The sequence below is a fragment of the Squalius cephalus genome (assembly GCF_949319135.1).
Source record: "Squalius cephalus genome assembly, chromosome: 14".
Taxonomy (NCBI): Eukaryota; Metazoa; Chordata; class Actinopteri; order Cypriniformes; family Leuciscidae; genus Squalius; species Squalius cephalus.
The window spans coordinates 31,747,564-31,762,147 of record NC_137135.1 but is presented as its reverse complement, the minus strand read 5'-3'; the positions used below and the strand labels follow the sequence as shown (position 1 = coordinate 31,762,147).

The following is a 14,584-nucleotide window of genomic DNA, read 5'->3' as shown; positions in this document are numbered from 1 at the left end:
AAATTCTTTATTGCATTAAAAATATTTCACTATGCCCTAATTATTATGAAACTACATGCTAAATTATAACCTCCACTATTAGCAGTTACTAAATTACTTGTTAATGCATACATGAATCTAAAAATAACTTATTTATAGTTTTGTTTTTATATTTATAGCGATGAGGCCGAATGGGATTTGAAGCTTGTTTCTGCCATGGATTTGTGCGATATGAGTCGTGTTGTGAGATAAAAACTTAAAAGGCAGAATTGTGAGATAAAAAGTTGCATTTCATTTTTTGTTTACATTTTGGAAACAAGCTTCCATAGATTTGTGCATCTCACGCTTTTAGTAAAGGACATCGTATTTGTGGAATGTGCCTAAATATTACTGCATTTGCCAATGGGGGAAATTCAGAAAGAGAAGAACAGAAAGCATTTAGAGAGGCTTTCAGGATGGTGCACTCATCCTGATTTGAATTAAAGTATTATGTCATTTAGGGTGTAATTCGTAAGACTATCGGGTTCCTGGCATCTCACAACATGAAGAGACGTTGGTGTTATTGAAATGTTTGACCCGTAATGCCCATCTGCGGATGAGCGCTCAAGCCAAAAGTGAATCATGGCTTTAAATGTAAACCGTAGCATGGAAACACCAATTAAGTGGTTACGAAAATGACTTCATGTCATCTTAGACAACTTCATAGTCAGATTTTGCTTTTGACTCGTTATTGTTGATGGTGGAAATTTAATTTGTTTGGACTTTTCTAGCCACTGTCTGTATAAATGTGGTCTTTAGCTAATCAAAAACAGCAATATTGACCCTTCAGAAGTACAAATTTTGTGGTCTCACTCGCTGTATAAAAGAATAATAAACTTTAATTTCCCTTTTGTGGTGTCACAGAGAAGAGAAGCAAATCATTCTAGAACATTCCTCTCGATAGAAACCAGCACACCACCTCATTGCCAATGTATTTGTATCCTTTCAATTCATAATGTGATATCACCAACCACACAAATGGAAATGAAAAAATCAGAAAAACAGTCATGGAATTTATGATCTGTAATGTAATGTTCGTGCCGTGAAGCTGATGAGATGTGAAGTGTTTTAATGTGTTAAGATTTTCAGAGGTTACGTTAACATGTCTTGCATCCTGTTTTTTACATCAACTCCCAAGACAAAAAGAAATTTGAATATTCTCTGCCAAAATATCTAAACTGTATCTGTTTCAACCATTCTAAAAGCAACAGCTGTTATTGATTAGTCTTGAACTCTAAATGGAAAGTATATTGCAAAATGTACTTGAAGACCTTTTTGGGCAGTTATGTCTATGAGATCTGTACTTAATACTGTACCTAATACATCTTTGCTTTAGCGGTTATATGTTGTTTGATGTACCATGTCATAATCATCTATATGCATAGTTTCATAAAGTCACCCAACAGCAATGTGACCGACTGGCAGAGAGCATGCCAAGACGCATGAAAGCTGTGATTGGAAATCATGGATTATTCCACCAAATATTGATTTTTGAACTCAAAACATTAGTAGCATGTTGTTTAAAAATGAACATAAACTTGTTTTCTTTGCATTATTCGAGGTCTGAAAACATGGCATCAGTTTTGTGATTTTAACCAGTTGTCATTTTCTGCAAATAAATGCTCTAAATGACAATGTTTTAACTTGAAATTTGGAGTAAATGTTGGCAGTAGTTTATAAAATAAAACATAGAAATGCCCATTTACTCAAACACATACATATAAATAATAAATCCAGAGAAACTACTAATTTTTCAGTGGTTTCTTAAAGGTAGGGTAGGCAATTTTCGGAGAGGCTAGTAATAGCGAGCTAGCTTTGAAAGCATGAGATCACACCCTCCCTTCAGTGCGTCTCCAAAGCCTCGCCTCCTTCAAAACACATGAATGCTTACAGCAGGGAGTAGCCTACAAAAGCGTCACGAGAGACACAGTTATACCTCATGTCTCAAACCACATAAAATTAAAATAATAATGAGCATAAACAACTTAAAAAGATCCTTCCACAGGTGATACACATTTTGACCACTTATTTAGTGATTGCTTTCTGGATGTGAAGAGACTTCAACCAGCATAACAAAAAATGTTTCTGGAACAAATCACCCACCCTGTCTTTAATTCATTCCAGGGATGTTTTTTATTCAGTTACTCCATTATGATCAATTATATTTTACATAATTACATATCTGAATTTTCATTAACACTAAACTCCTTTGTTTGTTTTCCCACACCACACATCCATGTGTCACTGGCCACTTCTAAAGCAAGACAACGCTAAACATTTTCACTCAGAAATCGATTGCAGTCACGCTCGGGTTACGTAAGTAAACAGCTTCCGATTTGAGACATCAACGTTGTGGGTGTAGAAGTTGTGTTAGGCGGGGCTGAAGTGCAGAGGTAGAATTTAAGAGTACATTGGAAGCCCTGCGGAAAAGCTCCTCTGTAAACCGCCACCATGTGTTTGTCCTCTTCCCTCTAAATACCCCCTTCACTCTGCAACCAGCATTTATCCCCCACAGCCTGGGCCTTACAAAAGCCATTCCTGGAGCGGTCTCACGCTGGGACATATCGTTACTCGCTCCCTCTCTCATTCGCCTCGTCTTCCCACACCAAGGGCATTTAAAATCTCATCTAGCTCATGCTGTGAAAATTCACCATCGAAACGGTTTCTTTTTGTAAACTTTTTGTCTGTGTGCACACGCTGTAAAATATGTTTGGATAGATGTCGATGTCCGCTCCGGGAAGGTAAACATTGTGTTCAGAGCGGGTCCGTGCGTGAATGTTAAGCCACAAGCTGCAAATATAACATTTGTACAAATATCTTAATGATTTAAGCTGTGTTGCGCCTCTTTTAGGCAGGATAGCCTACAACTTGAGAAAACTTGAGACAGATTTGGGGAAGGATTAGCCCATATCAGATAACCACAAGGGGGCGCCTACTAAATGTGTCTGTGCTTCATGGATATATCCAGCTAAACCGTAAGGACTGTAAGCCCCTTCTGGAAGATGTTGTAACTACATCCTCTAACCAAAAACATCTTTTCATTGGCCCTTCAAAAGTAGCTGTGTTCTCTGCAAATAAATTGTTAATAATAATAATAATAATAACAATAAAGGTTTGCCATTTTCCAGGTATTATAGACAGTTGTCAAAGAAATAGAAAGAAGCATCACTCAACAACCACAACTGTTTTTTTTTTTTGTTTTTTTTTTGTATTCATGACAATAAAACTATAACTAAAACTTTGGCACACAAATAAAATGACATTTCAATAATGTGCATCTTATATCAAAATGTCTCTATTTGCTCAGAGTTGGCTATATCATGCAAAATATCAAAAGTGGAATTTTTATTAACTGAAGAAATGCAGATTAGGCAAGGCACTAAAAAACACTCCTAAAATATAACGACATTGATGAGTTTTTGGTTAAAAAGCAGAATACTAACCTATTAAATTTACAGACTAAAATGTGACAAATGATCACTGTGATAGTGTCTTAAAGGGATAGTTCACCCAAAAATGAAACAATGATTACTCGTTCCAAACCCGTAAGACGTTCGTTCATCTTCAGAACACAAATGAAGATATTTTTGATGAAATCTGAGAGCTTTCTGTCCCTCCACTGACAACGAACACTTTTATATTTTTTAAAATATCTTCATTTGTGTTTTGAAGATGAACGAAAGTCTTATGGGTTTGGTAAATGACAGAATTTTCATTTTTTGGGTGAACTATCCCTTTAATCAGTTCAATCAACAAATGAAAAAAAAAAGATGTTTAACGTGGGTGATGTTACATCAGCTTCATCTGGAAATCGATAGTTAAGGCAAGCAAATTGCATTGTGGGATAGGGATATTTAGGGCATATTTAGGGCATATTTCAGCAAGTGTTGTAGGGCATCTGGGCATTAGAACTTGTTATGCACAATAAACATTTAAAAGTTTGAAGTCAGTAATTCATTTTTTTCTAAATAACACTTTTATTCTGCAAGGACGCATTTAATTGATCAAAATTACATTGAAGACAATGACACTATGTTACAAAGAAATTGTATTGCAAATAAATGCTGTTCTTTTAAACTTTCTATTCATCAAAGAATATGAAAATATGAACTGTTTTCAACATTAATAATAATAAGAAATATTTCTTGAGCAGCAAATCATCATATTAGAATGATTTCTGAAGGATCATGTGACACTGAAGACTGGAGTAATGATGCTTTGACATCACAGCAATAAATTATTTGCAATTAAATTGAAAAAATATTTCACAACATTACTGTTTACTATATTTTTCTAATTAAATAAATGCAGCCTTGGTGAGCATAAGAGACTTCTTTCAAAAACATATATTACCAAAGTCCCTTTGTTATTCAATAGATTTTGATATTACTGACCCCAAACTTTTGAACGGTAGTTTACACACTGCAGAATCAGTATGCTATTAAACCTCTTTATGTTTGTTTAAGCTATATTTACATGCGTATTTGTGATGGTCTGCATCAGTTATGTTTGGCATCTTAAACTGTGATGTGTAAAGCAAAGAGCCCTTGGCCAAATGTTCATTTCTCAGGTCTGAGGTGGAGGGGTCGGAGTGTGTGCTGGGGGTTGTAGTTCACTACTGATCTCCCTCTGTAGTCCAATAGGTTGCGAGCGGGGAATCGGTCTCGTCATACTCCTTCTCTTGGGTTTGCGTTTCTGTCCGGCTGGTTTGACACGATCGCTAAGAGCGTCTGAAGACTCGTCGATGTACGCCAAGTTCTCGCCAAAAAAGTCCAGAAGGGAGGGATGGGGCGGACTGCAGTTGTCAACCACGATGACAGGAACATCCTTTCGACTTTCCAGTGATCTCTGAGACCCCTCGGAGGCTCCGGATTCCAGGTCCTCTGAGTTAGGGGAATTGGACTCATATTCCGACCAGGATTCTGAGGGTGTCTCGGATTCAGAGACTGATCCTGATTCAGATTTTGAAGGGGACATGGCTCTGGACCCGGGTCTCGATGGTGGTTTCAGGTCTACCCGTGAGATGGATCTTGACGCAGGTCCTACGGTCCGCCTCGATCCCGGTCTCATCTCGTACGCCCCGTCTAACCTATACCACGACCTGGATCGGGACAGCACTTCAGACCTATTGTCAGACGCTGAGGTATACTTAAACGACGGCCACCCGAGGATCAGATGTCCGTTCTCTCTGATGACATCGGCATCGAGGGAGATTCCATGAGCCAATCCTGCCGCGCTCAGTCTCGGGCGGCGATGATGGCGGTGGCGCCTTCTTCTGCGTCTCCGTTGGAGCTGAAAGGGGTCGTTGAGATCCAGTGGCACTGGAATACGGAAGTCCATGGACATGTTCTGGATGTTCTGAGTCCAGTCTGTGGCATGAGCTCTCAGCTCCTCCATCTAGAAGAGAAATATAGTACCATTAAAACTAATTTATGGGGGGAAAGTGAGAATAAACCCTGCTTTTTGAAATACAAATATTGCGTAGTAGCCTAAAAACATGTACAAAAATGGTGCAATACTATTTGTTGGACAAATCCTAATCTCACACACTATACACTTACCGTTCAAAATTTTGGGATCAGTACGATTTTTATTTTAAAATCTCTTTCATGCTCACCAAGGCTGCACTTATTTGATCAAAAATACAGCAGTATTGTGAAATAGTATTACTATTGAAAGTAACTGTTTTCTATCTGTAATGTATTCCTGTGATCAAAGCTGAATTTTCAGCATCATTTCTCCAGTCTTCAGTGTCACATTTGATCAAAAATCTGAACAATCTTCAGAAATCATTCTAATATGAAGATTTGATGCTCTTTAAGAAACATTTCTTTACAGTTGTGCTGCTTAATAGTTTTTATGGAAAATGTTCTTCTTTTTTTCCAGAATTCTTTGATGAATAGAAAGTTCAAAAGAGCAGCATTTATTTGAAACAGAAATCTTTTGTAACATTTAAAATGTGTTTACTGTAACTTTTGATCATTTTAAGGCATCCTTGATGAAAAAAAGTATTAATTTCTTTCTTTTTTTTATTAACTGTAGTGTATATCTCACATATGATTAATGTGCAAATTGGGATGCAGGCAGCCTAACTGACTCAAATTTGGTCTACTGATTAATTCTTTTTTGTTTTTTTACAGTAGACAGAAAGGGACCTTTATATCAACATTTAAAGTAACCACAATTCATGTGGATATGATATAATATTTAGGGGTGTATTTATATTGAGTAGTTGGTACTACAATACAACCAGTGTGGGAAAACTGAAATGGATAAATTCATTGTTCATTCTCTCTGTCTCACCTCTGCACGCGTCTTCTTTGACAGCACTCTAAGCCAGTTCCCAATCATAGTGAGGATGGATGCAAAATACGCCAGACCAAACACGATCCACAACCACACCAATGGCTTGTACAGGGGTGTTTCCTCTCTTCTGTTCTCTGGAGAAGAGGAAAGAGAAAGGTAATGACACAGGGCTGGTGCGGCCTGGTGGTTAAAAGCTCAGGACTGGTATATGGGGAAGATTGAGCCATGATTAATCACCTTTGTGCTCATGAGCAAAGCAAAGGAATATTCTGAGTTAAATACATGTTAAACTCTACCAATAACATACACTACCATTCAAAAGTTTGAGGTCGGGAAGATTTTTAATGCTTTTGAAAGAAGTCTCTTCTGCTCACCAATTTGATCGAAAATACAATTAAAACAGTAATATTGTACACTTTCAAACAGCTGCTTTCTATTTGAATATATTTTAAAATGTAATTTATTCCAGTGATGCAAAGCTGATTTTCAGCATCATTACTCCAGTCTTCAGTGTCACATGATCCTTCAGAAACATCCTTGCTGATTTGATGCTCAAGAAACATTTCTTATTATTATCAGTGTAAATAATAATAATAATGCTTAATATTTTTGTGGAGACCATGATACTTTTTTAGGATACTTAGAAAAATTAAATGTTTAAAAGAATAGATTTTTTTTTTATAGAAATCTTTTACAACATTATAAATTTCTTTACTGTCACTTTTGATCAATTTAATTAATCTTTGCTGAATTAATGTATTAATTTCTTACAAACAAACAATTTTTTTATATATATATTAATAACTGACCGCCATGACCGGTAATGTATATTGGATGCTCTCAATTACCACATGAATGTAAATCTGTTACAGGTCTGTTACAGTTTGAAGCCTCATTATCATTGACTAAAAAAAAGATAATTTAGTCATTAAAACAGAAAATGGACTTGAATATGGCATGACAAAATACTGACTCAATTTTAAGGACATCAAAAGACAACAAGTCTGTTATTGAAAAACTGTAAAAATGAACACTGGCCTGTTCGGAGTTTGATTCATAAAAGTTATACAGGGAACACTGAATTTAAATGGACTGTAAGTCACTTTGGACAAGATTCTGTTAAATGACAAATTATTAACTAACATCTCAAACGATTCTCACAGATAAAAGATTAGTGCATGCGCTGGTCTAATATTACAGCTATTACAATTAGTGTCTATGGCTGTAAAATACAGATCATTAGATGGTATAAATATCTGCAACTTCATTGCTGTCTGGACCACAAAACATCCTGCAGTTCCTGGCGTAATACAATCTTGAGTTCTTTAACAGAATTACCATACGCTCACATGACATAGTAAACTAAATAATATGTAACGATTATTTTATGTAGACATGATAATTATCTGTGCACCTGCCACATAGTCCCCAAAGCCCACCGTGGTAAGAGTGATCACGACAAAGTACACTGCTTCCAACAAGCTCCAGCTCTCCACTTCCTGAAACACCATGGTCGGCACGGCAATGAAGACAAGGCAGCCAATCAGGATGGAGAAGACAGCGGAGATTACGCGTACACTGGTGGGCTTCACACCCTTGCGCTGTTCAGCAGAAAACAATCATGGTGAAAATGATTAAAAGATAGCAACATCCAGACAACTGTGGGATTATAAATGTAAGAATCAGTTTAAGATCTGCTGATCAAAAGTCCAAACCAAACATCACTTTAACTAGCATTTGGCATTCAAGATGAACATGATGGCATCAGTTTACTAATTAGATTTAATAGTTTCCAGTGAGGAGAACTATCTTCTTATGAAGGCCCTGTTTACACCTGGTATTAGGATGCGTTTTGTTTTGGTTGATCGGATCACAAGTGGACGACGCTAAATACAGGTGAAAACAGGGTCTAAAACGTTTTGAGCTTGTCCACTTTCGACCACTTCCAGTGGTAGTTGAAAACACATTCGCCCGGATTGATTTCGTAGTGTAAACTCTCATGTGGTCGAATGTGTTCAAACAGCCACAAAAGACGCCTACTCTCCGCCTACTGACCTAACCCGTGAACATTATGGGAAGAGCTCTAGCCAGACGGGATTTAAACTGTCGGCTGAAGACCCAAGTTTGGTTTGAAGATGAAAAATGTACCAAGCACAATGTTCTCTCACCATTCCTGATTTCTATCACACACTCACAGCGTTCGGCTGGTCTTGCGGCTGTCAGTGTGTTTTATGTCGTCTCTGGGTGCATTCATATGTAAATTATGTGAGCTTATTTCATCCATTAGATCGAAAGATCTGAAAAATACCATGCATTTCCCCGCCCATAGACCCTCCCCTCCAAGAAATCAGGACAGAAGTGGTTGAAATTGGACAAACAGATTAAAACACATTGATGCGATATGCCATCACTTACTGTTTTTTCTCTTCATGCACATTATTAAAAATGATCAATAATTAGAACTTGTTTACACAGTTATTGAACTGAACTGACTTAAGTTGAACATTGACTGTCTTTTCAGAGCTGCTTTACAGAAGAATTTGTCTCATATTTGATGAAGTTTGATTCTGTGATTTATTTTCCTGTTTATCACTGTAAAGCTGCTTTGAAACAACCTGTATTGTATAAAGCACTGTAGAAATAAAGGTGACTTGACTTAATCTGAATTTATAATGAGAAACCACTCACCAAAAACAAAGTCTCAACCCTTGCCACCGCTCTCCGCAGAAGGGTGCCCAGGTGGTCTCCAACCCCAGCTAACAGGAACCCAAACATGGGGATCCCCACCAGAGCATAGAATATACAGAACAACTGACCACCTTTCGTCTTGGGCGAGATGTTTCCAAAGCCTGGAGAAGTGGAGAACTTGTGAAATCAACCTCACAAGATGATGATGTTCTAAAGTGAAACGTGTTTATCTCACCAATGGTGGTGATGATGGTACCACAGAAGAAGAAAGCATTGGATGGATTCCATCTGCTGGTATAATTTGATGTGCTTCTGGCGTCCACACCAGCCTCAATGGCATCAACCACTTTCTAAAGAGAAAAGATGATGGATGGATCGTTTATCTACGATGCGATATATATACACTAAAAAATATCAATATTTAGAAGAAGTAGAGGTCCTTAGACATATACTGTATATATATTCACACCCCTAGTTATTCTAGATATTGATAATTCTTATATATATATATATATATATATATCATTTGAAATGTTGGATATAAGTTTTTTTTTTTACTAAAACTGAAATAAAAATAAATCTAAATAGATTTTTTTACATAATAATAAAAATGACAAAAGCACTAAAAAACTAAACTAATAACAAAATTACTAAAAAAAATTTAAACTACACACATATATATATACAGTATATATATATATATATATAGTATATATATATATATATATATATATATATAAAAACCTATTCAATAACACTTTTCAATAAGGTTTCATTTGTTAACATGAACTAAGAATGAACAATAATTCTATACAATTCATTAATACAAGTTAATGTTGAAGTTAATGTTCAACATCAACAAGTTGTATTTGTTAACTGTAAACTAACATGAGCAAACAATCAACTACTATTTTTTTATTAACTAACAAAGATTAATAAATGCTGTAAAAATATATTAACTTTTTTTAACAGTGAGAAATATATTCTTACAGCATTTATGAATGATGAGACTTTATTGTAAAGTGTTACCAGCTATTCAAAATATTAATAAATACTATAATAGTAGGCTATATCCATAATATTTAGCATTTTTCTAATTTAATAAATTTTTATCTTTATTTGCACAGACGCGTTTCGGCGCGTGCCTTCCTCAGTGTGCAACAAAGTGCGGCCTCTCTCCCACTTTATGTATTATAATTATCTAGGCCAGCACTCTTAAAATTGATAAGTGTACACACTTAGTGAAGCCTGCTCCTATCCACATTTATTTATCTAATTTAATAAAAACATTTCATTACAAATTCTATTATCAGCAAAGTTGAGTGATTTTCTCAGCATTCATAATGACCTCCATGAACTCTCTCAGACTGTTAGGCGTGACGCAGCTGTGGTTCTCAATGAAAGCAATGCGAGACGTCATCAGCTTACGGTGAGCCCCTTCCTCCCTGGAGGACTCCAGCCTGCCGAACACCAGAGCTCCCAACACCAAATACAGCAGCACGGCTGCCAGGATGGTCAACAGTGTTGAGTACCGCATGGCTACGAGGGGCTGGTGACGTCAAACAAGATGCTGCATACTGTGGATGAACGTTGTGGAAACACTGACAATCATGTGTCCATCAGGTTAGGTGGAGCGAAGAGAAGAACGTCAAGGGAAATGGTCACAATAATGACATTATCTCTGATTATCATGACAAAAGTATTTGGCAGAAAGAATTTGGCATCACTCAAAAGTGTCATGAATCAAATATCTGAATGTCATTGAAATTTAAAACAAAAAGTGACTTTTGATTGATCTTGATCTTCTTTTATGTGAAATGTTCAGCTTGAAAAGTGTTACATGTAGCCTTTATTTTGTTATCTATTGCCTTGACATTCATTTTTGTTTAAAAGCGGCCTTAAGGTCACGTTATATGTAATAGAAAGCAGAGATTAACTATTTACCTTATGCAATAAGGCTTTCCAAATCCACCGTTTTCTCCTTCTCCTCCTCCATATCAGATGTTTACTGTAGTGGTTTATACACTCTTCTTTTCTCCGTACAGCCTCTTTCACTGGCCTGCACAAAAACCTGTGAGAAATAATGCTCTAGACAACCTGAAACTGACTCCAGATCAGCTTTGAGCTTTTGGAGGCTTGACCCAGTCCAGACACATAACAGGAGAGCGGTGAAGGCAAAGAGGTACTAAGAAGACAACACATGACGCCATTGAAACAGAACTTCTGGCAAAGGTCTATGTAAACAGATTGTTTAACGGTCCTCTGACAGGATCTTGATGCTCACCAGGGCTCTCTAGGACTTGCTTTGTAGATGCATGGTTACCGTATATTATGGTACAAATTATGTTGTCACTTTCTGTATTTGCAATTAGTTTTATTTTACTGTGTTCTGTTTCATATTGCATTTATATGCACATAAATAAACGTTTTTTTCCCCAGTGGAATATAAAAATAAAATAAAGTTTGTGTGTTACTTTTTGCAAAGAACATTGAATGCCTACGGCTCTTACAAAATGGCATAGCTGGGTATAACAAATAAAAATAAAATATTTTTGTAATGAAAAACAAAAACAAATGCTTAAATATTTTATTTATTAAATAAAAATGACTTTAGTATCACAGATAACAGACTTACATGTTTAAAATAGATGTTTAAAACACAGTGCAGTCCAACATACCTACTTCAACCAAGTACTGATACATACATAATAGGATACAATTGCACACTATCTATATTACGTTTTTGTTTTGTTTTTTAATTCAAGTTCATTCAAAATTAATCTTCCAACTCAAAGGAAATTACTGTTGTTGTTTTTTATGAGTATTTGCAATGCAACAGGCACTAAACAGTAAGTTTTTACATTAGGCTAGTACTTCCAAATGTAGATATTCATTAAATGTGTATAATCCATTTCGAGACATGTTCGTGAGGGAATGTTCTCTTACCTCAGCGCGCGGTTCCGTCGGGAGTGTGTGACGGTGAGGAGTTCCCCGTTCTCCAGCAGAACACTGTGAAGATACATACACTCACTCATCAGGACTTTCCCCTTTCCCAAGTCTTACGTGAACTTGCCAACATGAGAAGAAAAAGAGCAGGGAAGAGACCGAGAGAGGAGGGGAGGAGAGAGAGAGCTCTGTTTGGCATAGACACAAATGAAAGCTGACAGTTTATTTTATCTGTTTCAAGTGTTTAACATTTTTGTTGAGCACTCTTCTCTCATCTTTTACCTCCGCTTTGTAGGCCTATGTAAACCCCTGTGGTATTTCGTGATTTTGATTTTTTGCATATTATAGGCTCCGAGTCCAAAAGCATAAAAACTCAAACGGATTGGAGCAGTGTTCATTGTTGTTATGAAGAATACAAGTGAAAGGCTTAAATGTAAGGTAAGCCTTTTTTTTTTCTTTTTTTTTAAACACTTCTTGTTACTGATTGAAACTCTCTTCGCATCCTGATAGCAATCAATAATAGAAGTGGTCTAAATATTAAAAACATGTACATATCTTCTGCGGAATTCTCAGGACCAACATTTTTTTTGTCCAATCACTGCATTCGGTCCGACGACATCACACGTCGTCTGCGCATTACATAAGGCTATGCAGAGTTGTAGACACTGATCAAAGGTAGGTAGCCATCTTGAAGGACATCTCAATTCTCTAATTGTACCGCGAAGAGGCGAGGAACGAGGAATGAAGAAGCTTCCTGAGGAGCTGAGAGGATTCACTGGTGTATTTCTAGTCGAGAAACCTGATGCACACATAAATTCTCCTCCCCCTTCACAATCATTTTAATTTATGCTTTACCTTTGCAGTTTAAATAGACCAGGACATTTGGCTTTATTATTTATGAATTTTTAAAATAAGCAAACTTCAACATAAGGGCAGATCCCTTGAGTGCAGCTGATGATGCTGTGAAGTGACGCTCAAGTGATCAAGAACATTCCAATACACAAATAAGATTTCCTTCAATTCCTCCATCCTCGTTTTCTTTATTTGCAGCCGTCCCTCGCATCCTACGGGGGGTGGAGCTGAGACGCGAGGAAATGAGGATGCACAAATTAGAAATGAGAAGCACCCAGTCACAAAGAGCCGCAAATCAACAGCAGCCACAATTTACAGTTCCTGCTCGACCAGAACAAGCTTATGCTGCGTTCACACTATGTCCCAACCGTAATTACGATGGCAACCCGACGCACGTGCCATTCACGTCCTCAGACTCATTTTTATGTTTATACACTATCAACGGCGAAATGAATCTGCAGCAGTCAGGTGGTACAAGCAAGAGCTCTGTAAGTTATTTAAGTTCATTATTATTTTAATGTTATAATGTGCTTTGAGACATGAGGTAATTTAACACCGTCTCTCATCTTGTGACACTTTGCAGACTCTGCTGTGTGTGTTGTTTTGAAGGAGGCGTGGTTTTGGAGATGCGCTGAAGGGAGGGTGTGATCTCATGATTTCAAAGCTAGCTCGCTATTGCTAGCTTCTCTGAAATTGCCTACCCTACCTTTAAAAATGAATCATAATTAACATCAGAAATGAACAAAAATAAATGCACAAAAAATAACATTATGATGTCCAGAAATGAATTCTAGTATAAGGACTCGTTTAAGGTGACTATAATACAGACCCTTTCCAAAAAATTAGAATATCATGGAAAAGTTTATTTATTTCCATAATTCCTTTCAAAACGTTAAACTTCCATAGATTATAGATTCAGGGCCCACAACTTAAACGATTTCAAGTATTTAGTTGTTTATTTGTACATAATTTGGGCTTCCAGGTCATAAAACCTACGAAAACAGGATTTCAAAAAATTTGAATATTACATGAAATCACACAGTAATTACACAGTGATACCATGGTCATTGAACCAGGTTTTGGTTCTTTTGGCAGTGTGGGCAGGTGCAAATCCTGCTGGAAAATGAAGGAAGCATGAAGTGCTCTGGAAATGTCCTGGTAGACGGCTGTGTTGACTCTGGATTTAATAAAGCACAGTGAACCAAAGTCCTCTTTTCTGATAAGAGCAAATTTTGCATCTCATTTGTAAACCAAGGTCCCAGAGTCTGGAGGAAGAATGGAGAGGCACACAATCCAAGATGCTTGAAGTCCAGTGTGAAGTTTCCACAGTCTGTGTTGGTTTGGGGAGCCATGTCATCGGCTGGTGTTGGTCCACTGTGCTGTCCACTCAACGCAGCCGTCTACCAGGACATGTTCAGAGCACTTCATGCTTCCTTCAGCAGACAAGCTTTATGGAGATGCTGACTTCATTTTCCAGCAGGATTTGCACCTGCCCACACTGCCAAAAGAACCAAAACCTGGTTCAATGACCATGGTATCACTGTGTAATTACTGTGTGATTTCATGTAATATTCTAATTTTTTGAAATCTTGTTTTCGTAGGTTTTATGAGCTGGAAGCCCAAATTATGTACAAATAAACAACTAAATACTTGAAATCGTTTAAGTTGTGGGCCCTGAATCTATAATCTATGGAAGTTTAACGTTTTGAATGGAATTATGGAAATAAATAAACTTTTCCATGATATTCTAATTTTTTGGAAAGGGTCTGTACAT

At 36.9% G+C, this 14,584-nt stretch overlaps 1 protein-coding gene across 1 annotated transcript; it reads right to left on the bottom strand.

Annotated features, from left to right (window-relative positions):
• Window positions 1-4,420: 4,420 nt before the first annotated feature.
• Window positions 4,421-12,051, bottom strand: kcnk4a (potassium channel, subfamily K, member 4a). Its single transcript, XM_079893395.1, has 8 exons — window positions 11,959-12,051; window positions 10,957-11,083; window positions 10,361-10,613; window positions 9,248-9,362; window positions 9,013-9,173; window positions 7,739-7,925; window positions 6,322-6,458; window positions 4,421-5,415 (listed from the first exon to the last, which is right to left on the bottom strand). The coding sequence occupies exons 3-8, from the start codon at window positions 10,547-10,549 to the stop codon at window positions 4,585-4,587; spliced, it is 1,620 nt and encodes a 539-aa protein (XP_079749521.1). The 5' UTR covers window positions 10,550-10,613; window positions 10,957-11,083; window positions 11,959-12,051; the 3' UTR covers window positions 4,421-4,584.
• Window positions 12,052-14,584: the final 2,533 nt, after the last annotated feature.